Source organism: Megalops cyprinoides, chromosome 6 (assembly GCF_013368585.1).
Source record: "Megalops cyprinoides isolate fMegCyp1 chromosome 6, fMegCyp1.pri, whole genome shotgun sequence".
In the NCBI taxonomy this organism is placed as follows: domain Eukaryota; kingdom Metazoa; phylum Chordata; class Actinopteri; order Elopiformes; family Megalopidae; genus Megalops; species Megalops cyprinoides.
The window spans coordinates 7,507,330-7,534,420 of NC_050588.1; the positions used below are offsets into that span (position 1 = coordinate 7,507,330).

The window sequence follows — 27,091 nt, forward strand, 5'->3', positions numbered from 1 at the left end:
CATGCTGAAGGAATGGAGGAAACCTGTTAAGCCCGATTTATGCTTCTGCGTCGAATCGACGGCGTACCCCCATTTCGCCCTCTGCGTCGCCGCATACCCCTCCGCCCTCGCCTGACGTGCACTTCCAAAAAGCTGTAACTTCGCGTCGAGGCGACGCAGACCACAAGGGCTGTGATTGGTCCGCTCAGTACATCATTTCCGGCATTTAGCTTTTCCGGTTTCTCCCTCCCGCTATGCCGCCATTTTTAAAGTGCTCGTATCGGAACACTCTTTCCCTTTCGGTCGCCATTGTTCACTGTGAGCGGAAAAAACGAAGCGGGAAGCTAAACAATCAGCGAGTTTCACAATCGACCCTTCAAAAACCACACATCCCCTAGCGTTATGGCGGTGAATTGCACAGCAACGCAGAGCAATGCATTCAACCCCGATGTAGACCTTCGAAAGGTTCATGACGGTGTCGAAGTGACGGCGGGGGTACGATGCAGAAGCATAAACCAAGTTTTAGTGTCCTCTCCTCTGTCCTGTAAGACAGGAAGACTGAGAAAGAACTGGCCTTGGTTATTATGGGTAGTGTTGCTGATAAGCCATGTGCATTCATATGCAGACTAGTCAACAGACTAGTGCCAGTATAAATGTCCAATCACGCTAGTTTTATATATTGTAGTGTGAATGGTTAACAAACCATTTTCATTTTGGATTGCTTCATCACAAAAATTTGTAATACTAACAAATGATGCTGATCATTTAAAGAAGAGGCTTGAGGCCAGTTTGAGGACTAAAGGTCAGACCATCAGCCAACCGGGTGGTGTATGGATCTGTCCAACACGCTACAGGCCCTCTGGCACATGCAGCTGTGGTTTTGTGTGGGTAGATGGAAATGTTAACATCACTGATGTGAGCACTAAGAGAAAGATACTATGGTATTATTCATGTTCCATTAGTTCCAAAGAAGTTTAGTTAAAGAGATGTTGGGAGTTATGCTGCCATGCAAGCCTGAGAAGAGTAATGTTAAGAGTTTGGCATTTTCAATGAAGTCTACAATCAACACAACATACATTTCAATAATTTTACATATGTAAAATGTTTCGCTGTGCAACTGAAAAGAATATGCTCATTTCAATCATGTCAATCCTATAATCAAGCATTTCATATCCTGTACTAATGGTTTGGTGACAAGTATGTGATGCTCTTAAATGTATGCTATTGTTTCATAATCCTGCCAAATGCATAACAAATAGCATTGTGTCATTGCTGCATCAATATTTCAGCTTTGCTCAAGTAGTTTTCACAACAAGATGATCATCAGTTAGCAAAATTATAAATTGAGTATTTTTATATAGCTGCACGATCACCTGGAATGTATACAGACTTAATCTTGGGAAAAAAAACAGGCCCAAAGATGCTTATGTATGAGATGATAAATTCTTTAGTTAAGGAGATGCTTAAACAGGGATGATAATTTACACTGAGTGCTAACATTGCACATGAATTTAACATAACTACCTTGATTGATTTTGTTTCAGGGAAGAACACAAAGACTTATCTGATCAGGAAGAGATAGGAGCCTCTTTTTGATCGGACAATGTCTATGGCGATTGCATTCATAACCTGCATTTCCTGCCTCCTCTGAGAAAGTAAAAACCAAAACTATGAGGGGGGAAAAAAGCCAAATCAACTCTCTCGCTTAAGGCATTTTATTTCACTGGACACTGAATTGAGTGCATTCATGCCGAAAACGACTACAAGAACTCCAAGCAGTGTCCACGTATGGACAAGGAGACTAAGGAGACTAAGGTGAAACTGTGATACTGACTTTGAATCTGAGAAGCTTGGAACAAAGTCTGGCTTTTTGTGGGCAAGATAACTTCTCAAGCCACTCTGCTGGAGCAACACTGTACAACCATCTATGCTACAGTTAATTAACAACCAAACTGACTTCTAGACTCTGGGATGCTCTTAGCTTCCTTTGAGTTCAGGATTAGGTCTAGTGTTTGGCCTCTGAATTAGAGAGTTCTGGGTTCTAACATCACGTTGGACACATACAGTGTACTAGATACAGGACATCAAAATCGATCGTGGCTGCGGGTTTTCTCAGGCGATAGCCGTCTTTCCAAGAAAAACACTCATTCCACTGTTACACCCTTCCAAGAAGCGTCTTAATACGTGATGTACTTCCCTCACTCCAGATCCATATCTCAGACACACCTGACTGTACATCTGTCACACACCCCTTGTTTTAATGGTCCATTGTTCTCTCTAGCTTTTCATTGGTTAAAATGGTTTAAGTTCTAACCTTCATTAACTTAGATCTTTTAAAAAGAGAAAACTGTTGAGGTGGGACAAATATTTTGATCCTTCCATGTGATATTTAAAATGTACACAATGGGCAATACTAGTTACACTGCTTATTGTGACAACTAGCTGTAGTATGAACAATGTTTCAATCACTGAAAAGAAAGTGTCAAAATGTAATCTGATATGCAGTTTTCCATGAAACCTTTCACTGACAGTGACAGCTGTAAAAAGTACTCCAAATTACTGGAGTACTTTTTACAGCTGTAAAAAGTACTCCAAATTACTTCCACTGAAACTTGTAGGGTGAATGGGAACATATTCATTAAAAAAGATACAGATTTCTGAAATGGTTCAAGATTTGAATTAGCTCAAAACTGAATCCGATCACTTGAAATTAACAATCAAAAATTTAAGATTTGTTACAATATATGGCAAACAAAATGTGTCAACGGAATTGTCTGATTTAAGTGAATTGTTTCTTTTGAAGAACAAAACAGTATCTCTTTTAAACCAATTATTAATCATTTCTTTAAATATTTCCAAAACGAGGTCTGAACACATCTACAACTACCTACTGATCTCATACACGATTAAAAATTTTTGTTATTTGAAAAGGCTTAATGTTTAATACATTATTTTCAGTTTCTAGGCAATCTGTGGCAAACTATCAAACAAGAAGTGTTTTTTTTTTCCATGCAAATAGAGTATGGTTGGCCTAAGTCTGACTACCTGAAATGGGATAAGTGCTTGAACACCCCTGCTCCACTGCTGAAAATAGACTGATTTGATTAAATAGGTCAAGAAATACAATTTGATTTCATTTGAACAACCCATGTACATAAACATTCAGTCTTCAGAACTGACGCCACACGAGGAGACACAAAGGTACACCACACTAATGTACCCTCATCTTTTACGAACCTGCTGTAATGATAAAGAGCAGCCGGGGTTGAGAGTCTGGGGTGTGACGGGGTCTTTTGGGCATCTCACCACGGTGGCAGCAGTGTGGTGTAGTGGTTAAGGGAATGGGCTTGTAAAGCAACGGCTGGATTCCTGCTGAGACAGCCACAAAACCGCTGGCTCATTGTGTCACCAGCTCAATAATTTCAGGTAGCAGCCGCTGGAGGAAAGCACCTCTCCCTTGCTGCGTTCACAAGTACAGCCACTTCCTGGTATGGCCCTGCTTGTTTGAGCTTGCTGCTAAGGACATACTGTTGCCCAGTTTCAGTGATGGTGCAAAATCCTGCACTTGGCCCTTATTCAGCTTTTCTCCGCAGAATCGTTACATTCTTATTTTCCTTCTGTGTACACATTGCAAGGCAAGGTAATGTTACTGCCAGCAGGTAGTGTAAGGTTTCAGTACAAAGTTTCATGTTATTAGTAACTGCTGTCTTTTGTTACATTAATTAAAATCTCAATGTGAATAAACCAAGAAAAAATACCATAACATCACAAAGGGTCCAGCTAGCAGTTGCTCTGTCTGGTAAATAGTACCATTTCACCATGATGCTGTCATGCAATGATGATTTTGATTGGTATTTCCATACCAGTTTGTACTGAAGTTAACCAACTCCTAAATCTGTTGTCAATAAAAATTCCTTAATTATTATCTATGAGGACTGACATCGGTATCTTTTTGAGGGATGTTGCTTTGAAATGTTCCAGATGGTACTAGACGAATGGCATTTTATGGACCCGATTTTTAGAATAGGCCATTGTTTGAATGCAAAGTGGATTGATTGTGGTTACATTTATACATTTACATATGTTGAAAAGCATTTAACATACTACAGATAAAACACATGTTGACCAATCCACCCCCAACCCCAGAGCACTATGGTTCTGAAAATTCTCTGAAAATTTCTCCTTATAGTGAGTATTAGGGCTAGAAATGCTAAAATGCCCATGAAAAAAGAGGACTGTAGTGTTTTAAATGCTCACCCTCAAAACAATATAGTGCAACACTGCACACCGTCACAAAAGAAAAATAGTGTTGATTTTAGACAACTGAAAATCCTTTACAAAACAAGCAAATGTTTTGTGGCTAAAAAAAGAACCGTTTTCATTTTTGATAAGAGGTAAAAAAGTGTTCTAGTGTGCACCTGTGCACATGCCACTGCAGAATTCCCAAAGCAGAATGGTACTGATTATCCACTAATGAATTAACTGGTTAATTGGTTAATCGTAGCCAAGGAAGAGGGAAGAGGGGAGAGATGAAAGGGAAGCCAAACTCCACACAGACCTCATTCACAAGCGGATCCTACGGTTTCTTTGTTTGCTTTTCTGTCTGTTTCTGCTTTGTTGTGGGAACGGTTTGAGCGTCACTGTTCAGACTCTGACCTGTGACCTCTGGCTCTCCTCTGGCCCGTGGTTGCGTGCGACGCGGCGGCTGCAGCGAAGCCTGCCAGGCAGCACAGGCAGGTGGCGCTCAACTTGACCGTGTCCAGCCAGCTGGGAGCGTCCTGCTTCAGGTAGCACTCCGCCAGGTGCAGGCCCATGACCGCGAACCAGAGGATGGAGGCCGCAGCGTCGATCCGCCTCAGCCTGCCGTGGATCGCAGAGCGGAAAAGGTGCGATTCTTAGGCCCAGGATATATCTAACTGCAGTGTGCACAGCCTATATGCTCTGAGTAAAGAGAAATGTTCAAAATGTGCTTGAATTCATTACTGAACTGGACAAAGTGCATTGTGATGAGATTTTATCTGGGTCTGAGACAGCGATCATGGTTTTCATTTTCCTTCCTTTAAAGTTGTAGTTTTTAAAATAATCTGACAGCAAAGAGAACGGTCTTAAAAATAAAATAAAAAAAACATCAAGGCACAAATGCTATTTTAGTGAAACCACACTAGATTTTGAAGGTTTATTTTAATGTTTGTATTAATGTCTAGTTTTCACTTAACTGACAGATTGCTTTTCCCATCAGGTGATCCACAGGCAAGAGAAGCACTGGCCTTATCCTGTCTGTAGTAGTTTGCCATCTGGAGAATGCCAACAGCTGGCATGTGAAAGCCTGCTGAACTGTGTCCTAATGTGTCTTTCTGATTTGGTACCATAAGACACTAGGGTTTCCAGTGCAACTCCTTGTGTCAGGACTATTCTGCAGTATGTCATCTCATTCTCATTTCTTACGTAAGCAGGAGGAGGGTCACCTGATAGGCCCGGCCAGGAAGATGCTGGTGACGCAGGTGAACAGGCCCAAAGACACCACGGCCACCTGGTGGTCCCTGCCGCAGTTCCACAGCAGCCTCACGTTCTCCAGGGCCTCGTCCGGCAGCAGGCCCAGCAGCTGGGGCCACGCACGCCTGTCCTCGGTGCTGCCGTTGACCGGGCCGTGACCGGGGGTTGGTTTGGGAACAGACACTCCCCCGCTCTGGGTCTGCGGGGGACTGCTGGAGGCGAGGGGCTCCCCGGGTCCATACAAGGCCACCGCCAGCAGGAAAGCGCAGGTGAGGAAGGCCAGCACCCGGAGGAAAATCACCCAGCCGGGTGTGGTGGAGGTATACGGGCTCTAGATAGAGAAGAGATGGTAAAGAAACAAGATATGCTTCTAAAACGGTCGTTTCAAAATGTGAACATTTATACATTTGTTCTGTTACTGTATTTGCACCTTGTTAGATATGCTTATTAAAAACTGAAGAACCTGTCTCCATTTCTCTCCATAGCTTTTGCTCACTCTGATATCAGTGCACTACCTACCCCACTTTCTAACACAGAATAAATACAAGGACTCTATGCGTGCGTTTGAGTGTATGCCTCTGTGCTGAATTGCGTGCATGTGTCTATGACTGCACGCCTGTGCTGGACTCTGTGTGTGCGTGTGGCTTTGTGGTGGTGTCTGTGTATGGGCACGTGCGTTTGTGCATGTGTGTCTATGTACACGCATACGTGTGTCTCTGCGCCGGACTCTGCGTCCTCACCTGGATGAAGGCCGTGTTGCCATCACGGCTGCGTTTCAGCTGGTGGTTGAAAAGCAGAGCACGGAGCTGCCGGTTCTGGTGCTTGATGTAATACTCCACTGCTGTCTGGCACGGCCGGCAGAGCTTGTGGGTCTGCTCCAGGTGATGCTTGAACACCTCTATCTCCTCGTCATACTTCTCCTGGTTGTTAAGAAACAACAGTCAGCCTGGACCCCCCACAAGCCACAAAAATCTACATTGTGTGAATGCTGTAGAAGCCAATCACTTATATTAACAACGTACCTGTCAAATGTTAACAGTTTGACACCAAACACTTAAAAAAAAGAAAAGTTCAAGGCCAAACAGTGCATGGATTTGATCAACCCCACTACAGACAAACAGCAGTGAGAAATAGCTCTGTACTTTAGGATCAATCTGAGTGTGCAAGTCTACATGGCAGCCTCCACTCTGAAGCTTTGACATTCTGCTATTGATTACCACGCCTTAAACAGACCACATCTCTCTCCTAACAGCAATTCATCTGAACTACACCTTGGGTGAGAGGTATTGTGCAACCAGATCCCTTGCCTGTCAACAAACAGGCCTTTGCACTTGGTTATCCTGGCAGGCACTTAACCTGAGGTATTTAACGCTTGATATTATTTGAAAAGCAGTGGTGTTTTTGATGGCTGTACTGGTGTTAACGTGTCAGAGCTGGCTACCACACCTCTGCTTAGGCTCCTCATCTCTACAGCGACCACTGAACACCATTCATAAACATGATATAAACGACCTTATAAGTATCATGCAATCTAAAAAACAAACCTGATGTAGCATTCGGTGTGTTGATATACTGAAACTGTTAACTGTAGGAACAACATTCGTTTCAATGGACCATGACAAAAGATGATATTTCCTGATAGAAAATTTGACTTTGTACTGTAAGACACCTGAGACATAATGTAGAATCTAATGTGACACAGCATAAGGTGATGACTATACTTAATACTATACTTAAAAATATATTTAGTCCTAGACCTAGATCACATTCTAGATGTGATTCTCATAAATGTCACTAATCTCTCCACAAGTGCATCAGTTTTTGCTGCAGGTCTGTGACCTGTGGCCTGGACAACACCTGTTCTTTAATAAGCCAGGAGTGTTTTTACATATATACCAAATTTCCGCACTGATATAAGGAAGTATTATTTTACACAAAGAGTTATCATGGAATAGGTTGCCAGGTCATGTAGTTGAGGCAGAGACCCTTGCTGTGTTCAAGTCCAGACTTGATGCAGTCTTGGATACTCTTTAATTGCAACGGCGAGCTTAGGCCAAATGGCCTGTTCTCGTCATAATATGTTCTTATGTTCTAAATAAACAAACATCCCTATGAAATTTAACATGGATTTGATGGAAAGTAACAAAAAAGGCCACCAATCATAGGTACATCAATTCCACCGAAGTCGCTCCCATTCCAGATTTTATCCATCATATTTAATATGCATGTTGTGTGACAAAGACAACACAGGGCTACCAGGTGAGTATTGGACAGGTGTACACAGCGAGACGGAGAGTGGAAGGGTTAACGATGTTTCCTTTCACCATAGCAAGGCTCAAACTTTTAAAAAATGTGTCAAACAAGACCGTATTCGCAAATGTTCAGCAGCTGCACTGAAGGGAAAGTCAGCCATCCGTGAGGACTCGCCTTCCTGACTGTCATTCCAGCCTTGATTTTTATCGAGCGAGCCTTTAGCTGAGCTCACCGTACCTGCGGGAGCGAATCGTACATTTCTGGTAAAACCACTCTGCGCTCCAACAAACGGAAGAAAAAAAAAAAGCTCCCCAACCACAAGCACGTCCCATCACAGGGGCGGGAACAGTAGCAGTTTCAGGTGACCTCGGCGTGACCCCCTGCTCTCGCACAGCCATGGCGATTGATATTTAAGAGGTGCCGGCCCCGCACAGCTGGCTGAGCTTCTGGCAGCACACGGGGGGGGGGGGGGGTGACTGAACACAACACATTGCAGCTAGCCACTGAGACTGAAACCAGGCAGAGGAGCGGGCTGGCTGCGCCCCTTACGGGCGGATGGACAGACGGACATAGGAGCGGGCTGGCTGCGCCCCTTACGGGCGGATGGACAGACGGACAGAGGAGCGGGCTGGCTGCGGCCCTTACGGGCGGATGGACGGACGGACAGACAGACAGAGGAGCGGGGACTTTCCCGCTGATGGATTGAGCGTCACGGAGGCAGGGGTTGCAGCAGCTGCGCAGAGTGCGACATCTCAGGTTGAGGGTGAAAAGCTGCACAGAGCCAAATCTGGGTAGCGGCCGCTTCATGGCCTGAGAGGCTGCAATACCTTAACATAACGATTTCTATTCATGTTTCTTAGCTACATACACCTGCCAAAAACTCCAAAGGCATTTCGAACCCCGTTGCTAGGTATGGACTAAATATGGCGGTTTTCATTCCCTCTGAACTCTTAATGAATTAGGCCTAAATGAGCTATCGAGTACTGATCTGAATTTGACTTCTTTTCTGCAGTTTCTTTTGCAGCTTATGGTTGGAAGAAAGTCTGCACTACTAGAAAGATATAAGTTGTAGCAAGTTCACGTAGTGATAAAGGCTATTAGTTCATAAATTAGGCCTCAATGCCATGTTTAACATTTAACATAACAGCAAAGTTTAACATTTATGGTAGTTTAGCAAAAACACATTTCTTAAATGTCTATCAAAGAGAAGAAATACCTGTCAAACAATGTATACAATCGACATAAATGACAAAATATGACAAGACCAGTATTCAATTAATAGCTCTATGGAGAAATGTTTTCACTTTGTAACAGAAGCAGAGCGATTAATGGCCAAATCCAAATGTGCGCACACTGCGCCCCCTGGTGTGCAACATGCATACTGCACTACATCCACCCCAAAGTTTCCATTTACTGTATATATCATTGGTAATGAGAGGGGTCAAGGCTGGTCATGAGACACAGGTCAAGAATGACACATTGGATCTGTGTGTATTTTAACACATAACACATGTAAAGGAAGCACTGAGACGTAAACAAAATAAAACAGTGCATTTGATAAATATATTGTTATTCTCCATTATATCCATGGAGAAATCCAATTCTCTCTTAGGGTTCTATTTCATCAAGCTGACTACACCTAACCATTCAACGTAATGGAGCTGCTGAAAATGAACAGGACAGTTTTAACCTAGTCAATTCTCCATTTAACATTCTGAAAAATTGGTGGGAATGCCCTAGTCAATCAGAGATGTGAGGCTCATTCACAGTCTCAATGATATGCAAGCTGCGAGTGAGGTTACCAGTCAAATTTCAGCTCAGGTAAGTTAACAGAATCAGAGCATACAACAGCACTGCATCCTAAGGGAAACGACCATGACCTAATTTATGAAATCGGTTCTCTAGTTCCAGAGTGTTAATGTTGCTCCACTTGTGCACGCTCACTGGGACAATTCATTGGGACTGTGAGGATAGATGCTACATGTCCATCCTGAAAGACACTAAAAGGCCAATTTATCACTTCAAATTGGTGGTCAACTGAGTTTCCCCTAGTCGGCTCGACACAACAAAGCACTCGAACTTCTGAGTGTTAACAGCTTTCCTACAATCAAGGGAGTGCGGCACATGCTGAGTCAAATAAAAAGTTCAATGATTTAATAACTAACCTGCACTCTGATGTGCGATAGGGAAAGACCAAATTGTCAATCGTCAATTGAATACACTGTGTGGGAGGCAGGGATAACATAAAATAGGTGGATTGTTGATTTTTATGGTCTGGGAGCCCCTAACCAAAGGGCAAACTGCTACTTGGGCAGAACATCAGGCTTCAACTCAAAGAGAGAGAGAGACAGGGAGAGAGCGAGAGAGAGAGAGAGAGAGAGAGAGAGAGAAAGAGACAGACACAGAGACAAAGAGCAGGAGAGACAGAGCCGCCACATACATCTTCCCTGGGCACGAAGGAGGCCAGCTGCTTGATCTTCAGGGTCTGGTTGTTGTTGCATTTCTTGCACAGCAGCATCTGGCAGTTGACCCACTGCAGTGTCTTGGTGGCCTCGGGGTGGGGCAGGCCTGCAGAGACGCCGTGGTTCAGGTGCTCCATGTACTGGGCTGGAATGGGCTTGTTGTAGTCCCCGTTCTAGAGGGTGCATTCAGAACAGTCAGAAGGTCAAATGACATGTCAGACATGTTGGATAACCTGACAATGACCCAGTTGTTTTATTTTCATAAATTCTAGTAAACCAGCTGAGCCTGTTATATCAATCTACACTTTGAAATGACTTGACTATATAAAACATAAATAAGTACATAAATACATAAATACTCTGGGTGGCCACTGAGTGTACAAAAACCTGGCACCGCTGTCCTGCTCAATACTATTACTTGGAAGTCAAGCTAAGCACACAAAATCACCAAGCATAAAACAGCAGAAGTCTAGTAACAAGGCAAACCCTGACGGTTTCTGCCCGTGTGATGCCTCACCTCCTGAAAGCCATTGTACTGCTCACAGTTGGGGCAGTCCCAGCAGTTTCGGTTTCCATACGGGACCACCGTGTCCTGGTTGCAGAACCAGCAGTTCACGTTCACGTGTGTGGGCTTCTTTCTGTCGGATGAAAACAGGCCCTTTAAAAGGAAACCGTGCCCACTACAAATAAACCCTCATCTTACTGAATCCTACACCACAGCTTATTTAAACAAATCTGCTTGATGTGCCTCCTTTCTCAATCCCCCCACCCACCATGACTGACTTCACAGTAATTTTACTAAGGACCGCTCCTGATTTGAATGTGGTTGAGCTGGCAGAGATGAAATGGCTAAGAGTCAGATGCCGTTCTGCTTGTCAGTCCACATTGACTTAACCCTCTCCGGCAAAAGGCACGGGTGCATTTGAACCAGTTTGCAGTGTTTGGTCTTAACCTAGAAAAGCTTCGGGCAAGTACAGAATGCCAAAATTGCTACTGTTAATAATGTATAAACAAAATGTTTCCTTCATGTGGTTTGAGATGAGTAATAAAGAGTAATTAATCTGCCAATAAGCAAATGCAGACAGAGGAGTTACTCTGTTACTCAGAGGAGTTAAACTTACTGTTTTTTTCTGTTTTGAAACACTACTATGAAGCAGGATGGTTTGAAACTATGCATTTTACCTGGAAACAAGGATATATTTTTTCTCCTGCCCGAACACACAAAAAGTCTGTGTGTCATTGAGATTTAATCGGTTTCCTTTTATAGCGAGGGGGAATGCCAGTACGCCTCCAGTTTGACGCTTGAAAAAAGGGTTACAAAGTTTGGCTTCAGTCAGATTGGCCGAATGGTCACTGATTTAGTATTGACGTGTGCAATATAAAAGTCATCTGAAAGTTAGGATTTTTTTATTTAAGATTTTTTTAAAAATACATTTGTGAGTTTCAACAGAAACATGAACCTTCCTATAATAAACGTGTTTCCGTATTGACGGTGTAAGAAGCTAGCTTACAGTTTTGTTTTTCTTTATCCGAAACGACAGAACGTTGCCCCGGGATTTTGAATTCCGGGCTGGCGACCCTGGCGCTCGGAGAGAGCACGTGGTCACATAAACAGCCTTCTCATTTCAGCATTCAGCACTGTGAAAGTGCTGAGGAATTTCTCATCTCCAAAACAGAGGCATGGGACCGCCAGACAAGTACAGGCTATAAGAAACGTCAGCATTAGCCTGATAACGTACTTAAGTTCCTCTAATGCGGAATCTTCCAAAACCAGGCATCCTGAAAGGCTGTGACCTTAATACACACGGACAGTGGGCAGCGAAATGGGGCACGAAAACACCAATCGCTGTGCTGAGCACAGCAGGGAAACATCAGGTCCTCCATCTTTCATCACGACTGTGTGGTTCACGCCCCAGGACCAACAAAGAAAGCCCCCAAGATCATCCACCCCGTCCACTAATACTGTCCCCTTTGTGTCACTAAACCCTGTACGTAAACAACTGACTAGATCTCAGCTGCTCCTGCCACACAGTAGCCCTGTATAATCCAGCTCAAAGCCATATTGTCTCCCTTTTCCAAGTAACCGTGTCACAGAACAAAGACATTTCTGTGCGTGCGTATGTCTCTTCGCAAGGCCACATTTTTCGAATACACGTTAATTTAATTATAGACAAAATATACAATTGACCGTCAATATGTTGCTTCCTTTCTGCTGTTCGATTTAGACTTGAGTGCGTGTGGCGGATCTTCTGACAACACTGATGAGGGTAGTGTGGTGAGGACCGGGACTCCTGTCCAGCAGTTGTTCTCTTGCTCCTGCGCGAACTGGACACTTGCCCCAACAGCTGCTTCTCGTGAGCGAGTCATAAGCCAACTGCACTGGCAAAACTCGGCGTACAAAGACTGAGCTAATTCCTCAGGCGGGTGCCGGCCACGTCTGCCAGTGGTTATTGGCTTGAGAAAAGTGAACTGAAGTTCTACGGACAGCTAAACATCGTAATTCGTACACAAATTTTTCACAGCTGCTGTATCACGTACATTACACTTGCTGATCTGGTACATAACAGGCTAGTGTATTTCAGGTCCCATGAAAAGTGTAACAGAGGAAGAAAAAACGTCAGACCCCATTTACAAGTGTATGTACTGCAATAAACAGTGCCATACTGAAGAGAGACATTACTAAAAGCGGTACCAGAGTAAAAACGTCAGTAACAGTGTCAAAGTGTCTAGAAATAAAGCAATGCTATGTCTGCAAAAAAGAATGATACTGAGACATTATTTGGGGGTGATCAGAAGGTAGCTGTCAGAGCAAAATATGTCATTCATTGGAACGATGCTGAAAATAAAGTTAGGTGGATAGCACGCTAGGTAGCAAGTTACCTATACCTAATGCGAATGCTTTAACTTTTACTCCACCCTATGTCCATATTATCTCGCTAGCTGGCTATGTTTAACTACGTTGACTAGCAGCGTTAAGTTACCGGGTAACCACTGGGGCATTCATTTGAATGTCCGGAATTCGCTATTCTGCATTACAAAATGTTGAGCTATCGTAACCAGCGAAAACGAGATTTTGCGATTTAATCCTCTAATCGAACTAAACTGCAGGCATTGCTTTAGCTACCCGACCAACAGCATTGCTAACGTAAGGACAGACAATATGCTTCGATTCAGAAGCATTTCGGTGCAAAAGGATGACAGCTGAAGGCGGTGCAGGCGCCGCACAATGTGAGTCACTGTGCGAGACTTCGGACTGCGCGCTGAGCGTGACGAGAAAGCAAACAAATTCCGTTACTGCAGTTCTGCTCAAAAGCGATCGCGCTGACAAGAAGCCGCTAACACGAGGGCGCGATGTGCACCCGCGCGCCCGCAACTCCGGCTTCGAACCCTCCGTTCCAGCGCGCGAGGCCTTTGTTATGACGTGCTTCGCTAGCTGCAGCGAGCTAGCTGGCCACTTACCGCGTCGCTACCTTGTAAACCAGGGCCCCGGCGGCGCAAGCCGTCGCTCCCACGCCTCCGTAAGTTGCATGGGGATACTCTGTTAGCATCTGGTTAAAAAACTCCATTCTCCATTCGCCGCGTTTTCTCTCGGGCGAAATATTTTTTGACTAGCTTGTTAGCAAGCTAGCCGTTTTACCACAGAGTGACCAGCTGGATGATTTACCGCTGTCGAGCCCCGCCTGTGAACCTAGAAGACAGCCAATCAGAGCTGAAATCTCACAAAGCCCCCCACGTGGTCGGAATTGTTATAATAATCGGTGTATTTTAGGAATATATTTCAGAGAGAGATGAGTAAGTGAGGCGTTTGGTGATATGTAGCATATGGACTGCACTCCAGACTGCTTTCTCACAATCCTTTCCTCATTCCGGTGACTTTATGCTGCCATCAACAGGTCTGGAATGAGCTCACCTATACCAAATCCTTACACCAAATATTTTGTTTAAAAAATGGACACTGATTTAGAAGCAGTGGTTGGAGGGTTAGTTTCTTCGGCAAACGACACAATAGTGACGTGTAGTCACCGAGGTGGCAGCTGTCTACAGACTTAACTTGTCATGTTCATTTTCAACCAAGAGCAGCAAGTTGGAGGAAACGAGTTGCCATCCCAGTCACTTTGCATTATAATGTCGTCTGAAGTGTATGTGCACTCTATACAAAACGCGTTCAAACTGCCATTAAAGAGAGAACATGGAGGAATGTTACAAACAAGTTTGCAAATTGGTCTGTATGAATAGGTCTATTAACAAGCATGAGCTTGATGTTATTTTCAGAGGAATGAAAAAAAAAAAAACACAGGAAGATAACATACAGCGAACCTTATCTTTTCAAAAGAATGTACTGGCTTCATCTACACATTAGACTGCAGCCAGGATGTCGCCACAAAGATGACATAACTCATGTAAAAACTATGTAGAAGACCGAAAACTTCTCAGAAAAAAGGGTGGACTGAAGACTTGTTTGAAAGGTACTGAGCAACTGTGAAACAAAGCTCCAAATTACAGCCATTAGAAGACAGGACAATCTGCTCTGTGTACCTACCACAAAGAAAATAAGGCATCTCCAATCCACCTATGGTTCAGCAACTTCACAGTGCTTCTGAACATGGACAAATTCAAACTAAATACATTTAGCACACCATTAAGCAGAATGGTCTACTTAATACGATGATGAAAGGCCTGCAACATGTCTGCAATATCCATTATGTGGCTCTCAGGCTAAATTAGCAATTCAAAGTCAGAAAGTTAATATAATGTTGAAGTAATGGGCTTTCATTTTTCAGGTTTTTGAAAGGACCAGTTGCGCTCAGCGTTAATCTAGATGCAGAAAAGCATAATGCTCCACTGGCAGTCAGTGGTCTGAATCAGTTGTATGACTGTAAATGTTTATTAATGCATTTTATTATGCCACTTTAGAATGCATTTAGGTCCTCCGTTTCTTTATCCACAAAAAAGTATTTTCTCCAAAATTAATAAAAATAAAATCATTAAAGCCAAACTTAAAGTTCTGGCCAAGTGCAACAACACTGTGGCCATGACTGAGCAGAACAATCAGCTTCAAAGTTTCAGACTAACCAAGCACCCCCATTAAAATAATATTTAACATGTAGCATAACCTGGAGCCCAAACCAGAGGAAAAGGCACTGCATGACTGGAGGGATGTCAAAACCATTTCCTGTTTGGGCTCCAAAGTAAGGTCAGGTGGTAAACTGAATAATTATTATAAGTGGGGCCTTATAATAATTGGTCAGTTTATATAAGGCAGTGTAAGTATGGTGGCCTAGAAGAACATTCTGTATTCTGTATACCTTCATGTGCATGATTTCAACAGGAAATTCAGACAGGATCACAGACACTGTTGTTAAAGTGGCAACCCATTTCTTCGGAGATTTAATAGTTATAAAAAAAATAGCAAATAATGACAATAACAATAAATATCTTCGCAGTGCTGTATGGGTTATCCGATGACCTGTTCTATTCACTGCACTGATTTACTGTGCTACATAATGATCCATTTGGAAAGAAAAACAACCTGGAAATAAAAGTATTTCCAATCACCCTCTCTGGATGTCACTCAGTGGGGAGACACAGATATTTTAGTCCACAAAGAATACAATAACTTATATTACATATTCTTTAAATAAAATAAAGGCAGGTTTAAAAAGTCTTTGGATCAAAAATCAAATCTGTTCTCCCCCCAAACTCCCTCAGGAAAATGTCTTTGCACGTGCTAAGAATGCGTATGGAGCACCAGCTGTCCGTCTCCGTGGCATGTCGGAGTGTCCCGTGTGCAAATCGCTAGGGGGGCGTCGTTTCCCCGCCCCCGTCCAGTCCGGGTGGCCCAGCCCCTCTCTTCCTGTCACTGGGAGGCGTCCCCCAGCAGGTGGACGATGAGCTCGTAGGTGGAGAGCACGATGGCTGTGTTGGGGATCTGTCGGATGAGCTGTGGCACGAGTCCCCTGTAGAAGGCAGCGTAGCCTTCCTCTAATGCAACCAAGCGCCCCGTCTGGAAAAAGTATTTGTACTTGCTCCCTTCTTCCCTGAGTCTCGTCCGGATCACCTCTGAGGATTGAGAGAAAAATCGCTGAGTCAGAAACAGACCGACACTAAAGCAATACCGCCATGCACATGCATTCAAAGTCAGCGCACTCAAAAACAGGCCTACTTTGCTCATTACAGTGTGGCAGTGACCTGCAATACACAGTCAGCAACCCTTATGACGGTAGAGGTGTTTCCTGCACCACAAGGGGGCAGAGTTGAGCCACCGATGTGGTACAAGGTGGCACAAGGTCATTTGCTGGATGTCGTTCCAACTATAGCAGGCGGTTTTGACCGGATTTGACCAGAGGAACCCCCTCGCTCACCGTGTGGGTAGGCTATGCAGGAGGCGCAGCCCTTGGCGATGGCTGCAGCAGCCATGAGGTTGAGGAAGTCGGACGGCCTTTTGTCGGTCCCACTATTGGCTGGGCTGAAGCGATTGTCAGCCAGGTGCTTCTTCAGCGTCTCGTAGATGAGGAAGCAGATCATGGTCTCCGAGATGCCGGCGTACGACGCCGTCAGGCCCCTGTAGAAGCCGCGGACCCCCTCCGTCCGGTACACGTACCGCGCGCACTGCAATGCGTTCATCTTCTTCTCTCCTCGAGCCCTGAGGGGAAGGGGGAGAACGAGTCAGAACAAGGGGGGGAGACACGAACCAGCTCCACCGAAACCCACTGTTCTGAGAACAGCAGTCTGAACCCCATCCTTTGGAATGAGGCCTTCAGTGTGGTTTGGAATAATATACATATTCATCACAGCTTCTTCATTTGCCATGATTAACTGCCTTGGTTTTGCATTTCTGACCATGTTTTTCAATGCATCATAAGGACAGTTTTAAAAAGCACTCACAGACATCAATTACCTTTCATTTAAATTTCAAATGACATACAAGCAAAAAATTATTAAATTGCACTTAAAAATGGCATGATTGTAGTTTTTCCCCCTCGAGGAAAGCAAGCAATCCAAAATGTTATTCAATTTCAAAATATCAGATTTGGTGATGAAGGTTACATTGGTTTCCTCTGCAGAACCCAAAAGGGTGACTGGGGGCTGAGTGGTAGGGGGCAGCCAGAGATATTTTAGAACGATATTCACATGCCGCACAGTTCAAACATACTGTTCTTTTGGCAGCGCGAGAGTGCTGACCTCTGCTCATTGCGGAACACGTAGCCGTTGCCTCCGGGGCGCGCACCGGCACTCTAAGGTTGGATATTTATAATCTGGCTCCAGTCATGTGCTTACAGTTGCACAGCCAAAGAGCAATTCAAGTGCAACTGTTCTGTGTGGCGAGGGGGCTCCCTTTGAAGCCACACAGAGCTGCATGTATTAAAAACCTCAGAACCTGATTGCATTAGCCTGCTCAGCCTCTCTGTCAGCATCTCACATCAGAATACCTTAAGGTGCTACATGAGTGTGACACAAGGTTCTTAGTGGAACAGTGCATTTTACACATTCTGAGACACTACCTTTTCTCCAGCTGCATCCTGGTCTTGACCATCCAGATGGGGTTCATCAAGGAGTTTGTAACAAACGCTGAAAGAGAAATATACTGGTGAAACCTACTTTCTTTTACCAAAGACAGAGTTTATAAGGGACGCTTCATCATGCAGTGCTACTAACCAGCAATGGCAGCTGAGTTTAAATGGAGTCCCTGATGGTTCCTCTAAATCCTAGCTGGGTCAACCAAATGCTCAGCTTGTTTTTGTGGAAACTAACATGTATGTAAAACAGAATTTCCCTAAAGATGGACCTGAGTGCAGATGCTCATGGGGTTTTACTACACAGGCATGGTATCAATGCAAATCTTTGACAACCCTCACACGCGGTTAAGCTGTGTGAGGCATCGCAACAATGATCTGCACTCGAGTGCATGCGCAGCTCTCCAACCATGCACTGTTACACATCTGCTGTCACCGGCAGCTGCTAAGCAAACAGCACTGTAACCCTGCCAGCTGGTGGATGAACCCTGTTCGCCTTTTGCAACAGGCAGTATGGAAAATGGACGTTGCACAACGTATTCACCTTCACCCAAGGACAGATATCCCCCATTTTTCCCCCAGTTTGCGCCCTGTGATAAAGTCCCGCTGTTCGCCGTTTCTACATATGCCATGTTAAATCGGCCACACCCAGGGTGCACGTGCCCGCTCCTATCGCCTCACCTGCGAAGCCAGCTGAGGACATGTGCACCAGTCCGCTGTTGGGCACGAGGACGCCGTTGAACATCTCTTTCGACTTGGAGTACGCGGCGAAGTAAATGGCCCTGTGAGTGGCAGTGGAGAGAGGGGGGAAGGGGGTGGAGAGGGAAAAAACACAAGGCAGGGTCAGGACCAATACGGCGAGGGCTGCACCATTTCCAGGTTTCACCGCTTCCACGTGTACAGTGCTGCCTCCCTGTCCTCGCCCCCCACGTGCAAACACAGCTCACGATGAGCTCCCTTGTTCAGCACTGGCCTCTCTCTCGTTCTCTCTCCATTACACGCATTTCTGGAACATCCCGTGTCTCGCCAGTGGAAACGACCAAATAAGCGGCCAGGCACAGGGCTGATGCTGCAGGTCTCCTCAATGGGGGCTTTGAAACCGGACACCAGAGTGCTGGGACCGCCAAACTGCTTACAATAGACCTACAGTGCACCTACTGTACCGCCAACCCCATCCCTAAACCTCCCTCGCAGTGACCTTTGAAACACTGCCATTTAGGCCACCAGTGGGCCTCTGGCTGACTTATTATAAGGATTCAGATCTGGCAGAAAATTAACACTGCCTCAAGCACCCGTTTCAGTTTTTCATCAGAGGCATTAACTGTGAAGTTTCTGCAGCTTTTGTTAATGAAGGGTAGCTGTTGGTAAAATGTTACAGATTGCACAAGAAAAGGCCAGCTAAATGTCAACTCAAAACACCTCACAGAGGAAACGCACACACCCCATCTCCGTTTTGTGAATAACTGGAAAAAAACCGTTCCTAAACATTGTGACACTCTGGAGGTGTGGCGAGGAACAACGAAAACATCAAATCTGGTTAGCCGCAGCTCGTCCGTTCTGTCGCAAGCACGAGCAGAAAGCCAATGTCACCTTCCCGGCCCACTCAGTTTATCATGTAAGGCCTCTGGGATGGGCTGCCTGCTGTTTTTGCTCCCTGATCTGCCTGGTGACTTATCAACCGCGTCAACAAAATGTTTTCAGCGGTTGATGTAGGTGGAAGGGAGGGAATTTCTCAATAGCTCTTAACTGTGACAGAAGGAGGGAGACGCCAGTGAAGAAGGTCACACAAACACCATTGCCGCTCTGTCCTGTCAGACAGGGGGAGGCTAGACAGGCAGAACAGCTACTGCTTTCCTTTTCACATATCCATATATGTGATATGCACTGTGTATTCAGGTGCTTTCGTGACCAGGCCAAAAACAAACAGGAAACAAAACTTATGTCCTGTATTCAGTCCGAACACAATAACCTTTGTTCTTAACCTTGAATAAACAATAATAGCAAGTGTTTCGTTTTTTTAGCTAGAATTAAATATCCGCCTCAAATCTTGCTTTTACAATAAGACACTCCTTTGCTTTGTCTTTATGTAGAAAATGAAAAAGTGAAATGGAAATGGAAAAGTTTTGCTTTACCTCGAAGGCGCCACCCCAACAAGATTTGGCCCCAGGCCACGGAAGAGAGATCTTGGTCCCTCTTTTTCCAATATTGACCTGAAACATAATCAAAAAAAGGACAAAACAAGGTGCACTGTTAGAATGGGTATGTTCGAGGTCACTGCACCACTTGTTGTTTGAGCTTTAGACCCATTTTCTTTTCACCTGGTAAATGATATGTGTTGTATAATCCAACCACCTGAAACTCCGACATGTCAACACACAAAGGACAGGGCATGTGCGTCACAGCCCCCACCTCCCACCGCGGGGAGAGGTCATTGTTCCCACTGACCCCTCCCTCTTATCATTGCCCCACACACCAGGCCCTCTTCACAAACGAGTTTGTTTTCTTCCAGCGCAGACCCCCGTCCCTTGTCCTTTGAGCCCTGCTACCTCCATCTGCTGCGAAGGGTTAGCGACCCTTGGGGAGTTGACTTGACCCACACAACCAGTACACACATAACGACACAAGCAAACATCAGAGGACTCCGTCCCATGTTTGGAAAAACAGTCTTCAACCTTGCGGGGACCTGTAAGGATTTTGGTCTGAAGTCCATACCCGTTTCCCCCCCTCTAGCCAGATAAACCTGCCGGGGTAATCACAGCTGGACTGGGTTTAGCAGCTGACTGGAGACCCGGCAAACAAATGGGACTGCTGCTTTTCATATGTGCTGTTATCAGGAAGCAATAACAGAGAATGAGAGTTACTTTCAGAAGCTCCTGATCAAAACACAGCATGATGACCTGTTTTCATTCCTACAGTCAAATGCAAGTTTGGCCTTCTCATTTCTCAGGAAAATCAAGAGGATCAAGAGGATGGCGCGAGTGCAGATGCGCAGACAGGGCTTGCCCCCTTTGTATCTGACGCACGTTGTGACACTGGTAAAAGAGCAAGTCCACCCCCACAGGAGGGGTGGGGACCCGAGGCGTAGTGGCGCAGCATATGAGAGGGGTGTCAGGTGTTGGGTGTCAGCAGGACGTAGGGATCCCATGCGATCATGTTCGAGGATAGAGGAGACCGCTGTGGGAACCCCACAGAAAATATGAGGTCACAAGGAAATGCTGAAAGAGCATAATCAGGCTTCTGGGGAAAATTCCCATGAACATTAGTAAATGTGTCATTCTCTTATGCAAGGGTAGCACTTTCTCCTTCCTCCTCAGCTATATGGGTGAAACCTTAATCTATTCATATTAATTCATTCACCTCACATTTGGCAAGTTAATCAGGCATGGACTATAAAAATGCAAATTCATGGCCCTCGGTTACCAGCCACACCTAACATAACACATGATGCAGTTATCTCTATATCTATGTCTGTTATCTTTTGTGAATTTTATGAGTCAGCTCATATTTGCCACATTTTTCAAACACGTTGTCTCTCTGTATGCACTTTTGTAAGTCGCTTTGGATAAAAGCGTCTGCTAAATAAATAAATGTAAAATGTAAATGTATGTATTCATGGCCATAACTAACATCAGTCGTTTAGCTTTAAATCCAGGTTGTTGCCTCTAGTTCTTAGGAGTTTATGTGATAAGGCATTTTTAAAACATCTACTACAAATGGCCACAACCAATCCGACTGCCTTAAAAGACGTGAGCAGGGTTCCATTTTCTTCTTCGTGTCTCAGAGTCCAGCTTTCAAAATGTTGCCATGCTAAACAAAACGAATCTGACCTAGCACACTGTCCGGATCTGGTACAGGTGGCAAAAGCTTCAGGAACAGCTCATGTCCATGTGCCAGAAATTTTCTCCCACTGCCAAGGCAAACCAGTGTAAATGTCAGGGGGTGCAGAGTAAAGCACTTACAGTAAATACACAACAAATGCATATTTCTGAACACGGAGTTAAACTACTGTGCAAAACGACCCCTTAACAACCACTTAGCTGAAAGAGCATATATTCTTTCTTATGCGCAATAAATTAAACATTGATTTTTTTTTATTTCTTCCGATAAAAAATTACAAATTGTTCACACTATGTTGACCTGTGTGTGAACAGACATGACATGACATGACAGACATGACTCTGTGATGTCAGTGCACCACAGCAGCAACTTCTTGATAGTCTTGACACTTGATACATGTCCCAAAGGGGTAACACCGGTGCAATGTGATGCCACCCTTCCATACCATGGGGGTCGCACCAGACTGCAATACCCGCCCTGTGTCCACCCTGGCAAACGGTATCGCAATGGCCGCCGTGCTCAAAATAGTTTCTTCCCTCTACCCTAGTGATGGGGCCTTCCTGTGTGAATGTGTGTCCCACCCGGTTTTGACTGGATCAGGCCACAGGCAGGGCCACCTTGAATTGCTCTATCAAGGCGTTGCCTCCTTAATCCTTTTGTTCCTCATAACACGAGACCACACAAAGGCAGGCTGTCGTCATGGGAGTGGCATCAGAGGGCAATTGTGTAAGCTGTGAGAGTGGAGCGTGACAGTCACCCATACACGGGGGGGGGGGGGTTGACACTGCTTGCTCATCATGCCCTGTGGCCGCCGAGGGCCCCGTGCTCCCTGACTCTGCTCCAAACAGGAAGCAAAACCGGGTCCCTGCGACATCCTCGTTTTCACACGGGCCACCAGACACTCGGACCGATCAAATGAAGTGAAAGAGAAGCAGCCTCACAGACAGGACTCCCCGTTCCCCAGCCTCCCCCTCCACCCCCTTCTCCCCCCCCAACCCGAAACGAGGCGACGGCCTCACCTCAGCACCTGCAGCAGGCCGGGCGTGACGGGGGCGGGCCTCAGGACACTGGTGCCACTCAGCGTGCCCAGCTGGACCTGGAACACGGGCCGGAGCGTGAGCCCGGACGACTGTAGCCGGGTCTTCAGCACCTCCAGGGGGCAGGTCATGATGGCCCCCACAGTACCGCCACACCTGCGAACAGACAGAAAGGCCCTCAATATCCATACACACCACTGTGCTCTACAGCCTTCACCCATCCACCCCCGCCCCACTCCCAGCTCCATTCTGTGAGAAATCAGAGTAATTCACAACAACTTCATAACATTTTGTAACAAAAACAGGTTGGCTGTGGAAAATGCCTGGCAGACAATCTAGACGCATGCTATTCCAAGAGCCATGCCCCAAACGAAAACGGGGCATCAATCTTGGATGTACCCAAAACAAAGTCAGAGCTATGCTAGATGACAACCAAATTTGGAAATTGTTATTTCCACATTGCTTTTAATTTCTGCAATGACTGACATTTTAAACATATGTAACATCATTGCACATCTATCATGCTAAAAAGCATGTGCATAGTTCTGTGCATATTCTTGTAAAAGGAAAAGCAACTATTTACTAGAAGGAAGGCTTTTCTAGAAGGATATTGCAGGAAGTAATTACTTTTGCAACAATAGATCTTTTATTCTTGAAATTACATGTGGGAAGGAATGTGAGCTCATTGTTTTAAAGTTTCATGTCATTTCATTTTTTGCTTCCTCATACTTCCTGGAACCTTTGTTTGCAAACTCATGAATCATATGTTTGTATAGCTCTTTTTATAAGAAATATATTTTGGCTGTAATATGATAATTTTGACCATTTTAATTTACAAAAAAGAAGAGTTAATTATTTTGTTTCACAATGAGTCACATGCAGAGACGTTTGCACGCGTCTGCAAGTTTCAGGCCAGGTATACACCACAGCTCAGCCACTCTGAAGGTCACTCTAGTCAAATATGGACACAGACTGACCCTCTGAGTCCACAGTATTTGACGTAGAAGCCTTCGATCGGACAGGCAAAAGTAATTAGCCAATAAGATATGGTGGTCAGCACTATGGGAGAGAAGATGTTGTCTCCAATTAAACTGGGAGCATTCAAGTTAAATTAAACATAAATAATCAAATATGGCCTAGTGTCATGCAGTTGTACAAAGATCTCTGATTCAATACGACTGTCAAAAAAGTCAAAGGCAAATGCCTGTACCACCTTCATAATATGGGTGTACCCCCATTCATCATATTGGGAAGCCTGCAAGTGAAAATTGCACCCAGGTGCATCTGAGGCCCTCTTGGAAATTCAGTGATTAACAAACCACAGCTGTGGCCAACAAAATCTACATGTTTCTCATTTGCTAAAAACCTCTTAGTCACCAATTCAGCTCCTCACTTAATCTGCTTTTGCAGAATCCCAGGGGAACAGGAAACACAATCAATAGGACTGGTGTCCTTAGAAATGGTGTTCTCCATAAGGCAAACCTTGTGTTTCGGTGTGTTAGTAGGGCTTATTGTGGTGTATCAGCATAAGTGTTTACATTTTTTTGGCAAACCAGGGTTAAAAATAAGCAAAGCATGGGGAAGGTAAGCGATGAAAGGAAGCACTATACAGGGAGTAAAGTCCCAGACTACAGACGCTGCACGCCTCCACGTCTTACAAAACATGTCTTGCCAATGTTATCCATTTATACAGCTGGACATTTACTGAGGCAATTATGGGTTAAGTACCTAGCCCAAAGGAACACATGTCTTGCCAAGCTCCAGAAATGCTAACCCTGGACTGCTGTGCAGTGCACCCCTGTGCAACACATGCTGGGTTTTTAAAACTGGCAGCCTGCACATTCCCCTTATGGTGAGAACATGTCATGTATTATGCAATCACCACAAGCTTGTGCTAATAAACTTGAGTTACTATGCAGCCAACACTCTATCTTGAAATATTCATTCTACTCATAAAATATATTTATAGCTAGACACACATACATATATGTGTTTACATATATTTCAGTTTTTTATTATGTACAAAAAGAAGTTTGTATTTCCACACACATAAAAGTTATTTTGCTGTGCTCAGGTGACTAAGGCTTAGAATATATAATGTTTCCTCAAAATTAAAGGATAAGAGTTCAATGGTCATGCAAAAGCAAGAAAAACTCTTAGCTTCGTCCTGGTGCTTGAGTGCAAAAAATTCAATGAAATAGGCGGTAATGTTACACTCACAACTAACACCCCCCCTCTTCTCGTAGGCTGGTTTGACTACGACTGCTATATCTGGCCATGGAAAAAGGAAGCTTTGGGTGTTTGGACAGAGCCAAAGACACCCAAATGAGGCAGGGTTTTCGATGCAGGGAGGGAGGCCACGGTCCTTGAGCAGCTGTCTTAAAATAACACAGAGCAGACAGCCCTTGTCATGGGGCAGTCATGTGGGTGCAGGTGGCTATATATTTATATAAATATATAAAAAGACAGCAGCTCTAATTCCCTCACCGGGAGTGCTAAAACTGCACCGGGCAAATTGTGCCAGCAGTAAAGCAGGCATCCTCCCAATAAAAAAGGGGCTGAAACTTGAAACGCATAGAGGACTACTCTGAATTATAGGTCAGCCAACAGCCTCTGCTTGTATTTTGGTTTGGCTAGTTAAGTTACATCACACCTTCACTTCTGCACCTCCACTTCACTGACTGCAGCATGCGGGGGTATAACTTTACTATGCTAACTTTAACTATAAGCTATAACTTTACGTTTAAATCTCGTCCCGTGGTGGAGAGGGCTTTCAGTCAAAATACCCCCTTCACTCAAAGGATGCCCACTCATGGGGCATCAGTGACACATCTGGCAAACATTCTTATCCAGCACAACCTACAATGCAAAGGTGAGCAGCTTCACATTGTAATGCCAAATGAACATATACAGGATGTGTCAGACCACATTGGAACAGATCAATCTGCCCCACAGTGCCATACTGAAAACAGTTACCCACATTAAATTGCCTTCCATTTCTGAAAATTACGTTGAACTGGAGATGAGAATGGGATCCTACATTTGATTAAAATGCTGGCATTGAGAGCAAATTGCATTACTGTAACTACAGAAACTAACAGTTTAATTGAAATGCATGACGATATTTTAAGACAATTCAAATGACAAAATATGAATGACATTAATACACTTAATTCAGTTCAGACGAACAATGAGCTCGAAATGATGCTTTATTGCGTGGTTTCATGTCACATTCTACAATACACCAGCTATATCAAGTTTGCAAATTGTTAATAATTCATGCGTGTTCTAATTTATATAACCGTGTGTAGAAAACCTAACTCGCTACCTGAGTGATGTCGATGTGGGAAGACACTTCAGTTAGCATTTTCTCTTGTGCTTGCCAGCTAGCATGCAATTAAGTAGTGGATATGTCAGCTATGTAGCAAGCTGGCTAACAAGCTAAAATCAGACAACCTACTATCATCCAGCGGCCAGCTACATATGTTTTATCATAACTTATTATAATTAGTTCTATTATAATAGAGTAGCTCTTACAATGCCAGCTAGCTACCGAGTAGACTCATAAAATGAACAATGAAAGCCGGCGCAAGCGCCCCATAGAAATGTTCGTCCTTTTTAACCTTGCGTAACGTGCAGCACACACGTGCATCTTGTGCAGGCTTCCTTGTCATTGAAAGGCGTGCTAGCTACGCATACAGTTAACACGTTACATGAAACTTTAATGAAAAGGTTACACATCACAGCTAGACTAATAGGTCAAATGGCGCCCCGGCTAGCCAGCTAAAGAGTGTAGTGTTACAAATCGTCACAATCAGGTCCTAGACACCTAACCATTGCTTCTATGCATGACTGACCCCCTACCTAGGTAGTTGGGAAGGAAAAACAAGAACTTAAAAGAGACGCAACTTACCCTCCAGCGAACAGATGTAAGAACGTATCTTTCTGCGCCATTTTCAAGCTCTCATAGCAATCTGCGAGTACGTTGGGGAAGAAAGTTTCTCCTAGTTGTATCTCACAACGTTAGCTAGCCAGGTCTTTCTCTCCCTCCTTCGGCCACCCGGCTTTTTCCACACTCGCAAACTTGTACTGCGCCGACTCCGGGAAGCGCCATCAATGAAGCTCACGCGAAGTGACGTCAGGGAGGAGGATCGGGGGTGTTGTCCGTGACGCAGTATTCGAAAGTGATACTCCACTGATTTAGCATGAAAAAAAGCGTCTGACAGGCGTATCGGTGTCCTGCTGCGTGATGCTCACACGGAGGGGTGTGAAGTTGCAAATGTGAAATTCATATGATTAGAACGTATGTTGTGAGCAATTATAACTGTAAAGCATAACCAAGGTTTTGTAAGGTTTAATGCTCTGCCAAAGTAAAACTTTTGTTTTGAAACAATGTGAGAAGTGATATGTCCTACCTGATTGAAAATAAACGGCCAGCACTTTTGTAAATCAGACACAAATGCGTGCAGTATATAAGATACTATATATTTTTAAAATTCTGCATGAATGCAAATAT

At 44.5% G+C, this 27,091-nt stretch overlaps 2 protein-coding genes across 2 annotated transcripts in view; both read right to left on the reverse strand.

The window, feature by feature from the left end:
- Positions 1 to 13,841, reverse strand: part of tmem201 (transmembrane protein 201) — a 31,265-nt gene extending 17,424 nt beyond the window's left edge. Inside the window, exons 1-6 of the mRNA XM_036532067.1 lie at positions 13,647 to 13,841; positions 10,705 to 10,825; positions 10,166 to 10,360; positions 6,213 to 6,392; positions 5,445 to 5,803; positions 4,636 to 4,839 (exon numbers count right to left, since the gene is read on the reverse strand). Of these exons, the coding sequence (XP_036387960.1) occupies positions 4,636 to 4,839; positions 5,445 to 5,803; positions 6,213 to 6,392; positions 10,166 to 10,360; positions 10,705 to 10,825; positions 13,647 to 13,753 (1,166 nt within the window). The 5' untranslated portion in view covers positions 13,754 to 13,841. The remainder of the gene's footprint in view (positions 1 to 4,635; positions 4,840 to 5,444; positions 5,804 to 6,212; positions 6,393 to 10,165; positions 10,361 to 10,704; positions 10,826 to 13,646) is intronic.
- A 1,558-nt stretch (positions 13,842 to 15,399) lies between these two features.
- Positions 15,400 to 26,676, reverse strand: slc25a33 (solute carrier family 25 member 33). Its single transcript, XM_036531268.1, has 7 exons — positions 26,489 to 26,676; positions 22,558 to 22,731; positions 19,834 to 19,911; positions 18,383 to 18,483; positions 17,690 to 17,756; positions 16,550 to 16,830; positions 15,400 to 16,247 (listed from the first exon to the last, which is right to left on the reverse strand). The coding sequence occupies exons 1-7, from the start codon at positions 26,527 to 26,529 to the stop codon at positions 16,045 to 16,047; spliced, it is 945 nt and encodes a 314-aa protein (XP_036387161.1). The 5' UTR covers positions 26,530 to 26,676; the 3' UTR covers positions 15,400 to 16,044.
- Between the last annotated feature and the right edge of the window lie 415 nt (positions 26,677 to 27,091).

Bases quoted from the DNA above. Each gene is read 5' to 3' on its own strand.
- slc25a33 (XM_036531268.1), bottom strand. From the start codon at position 26,529: ATGGCGCAGAAAGATACGTTCTTACATCTGTTCGCTGGAGG. The intron at 18,484-19,833 runs GTAAAGCAAAAC...TGCCACTCACAG, and splicing joins GTTGGGGTGGCGCCTTCGAG to GGCCATTTACTTCGCCGCGT. The intron at 17,757-18,382 runs GTGAGGCGATAG...TTTCTCTTTCAG, and splicing joins GTCCTCAGCTGGCTTCGCAG to CGTTTGTTACAAACTCCTTG.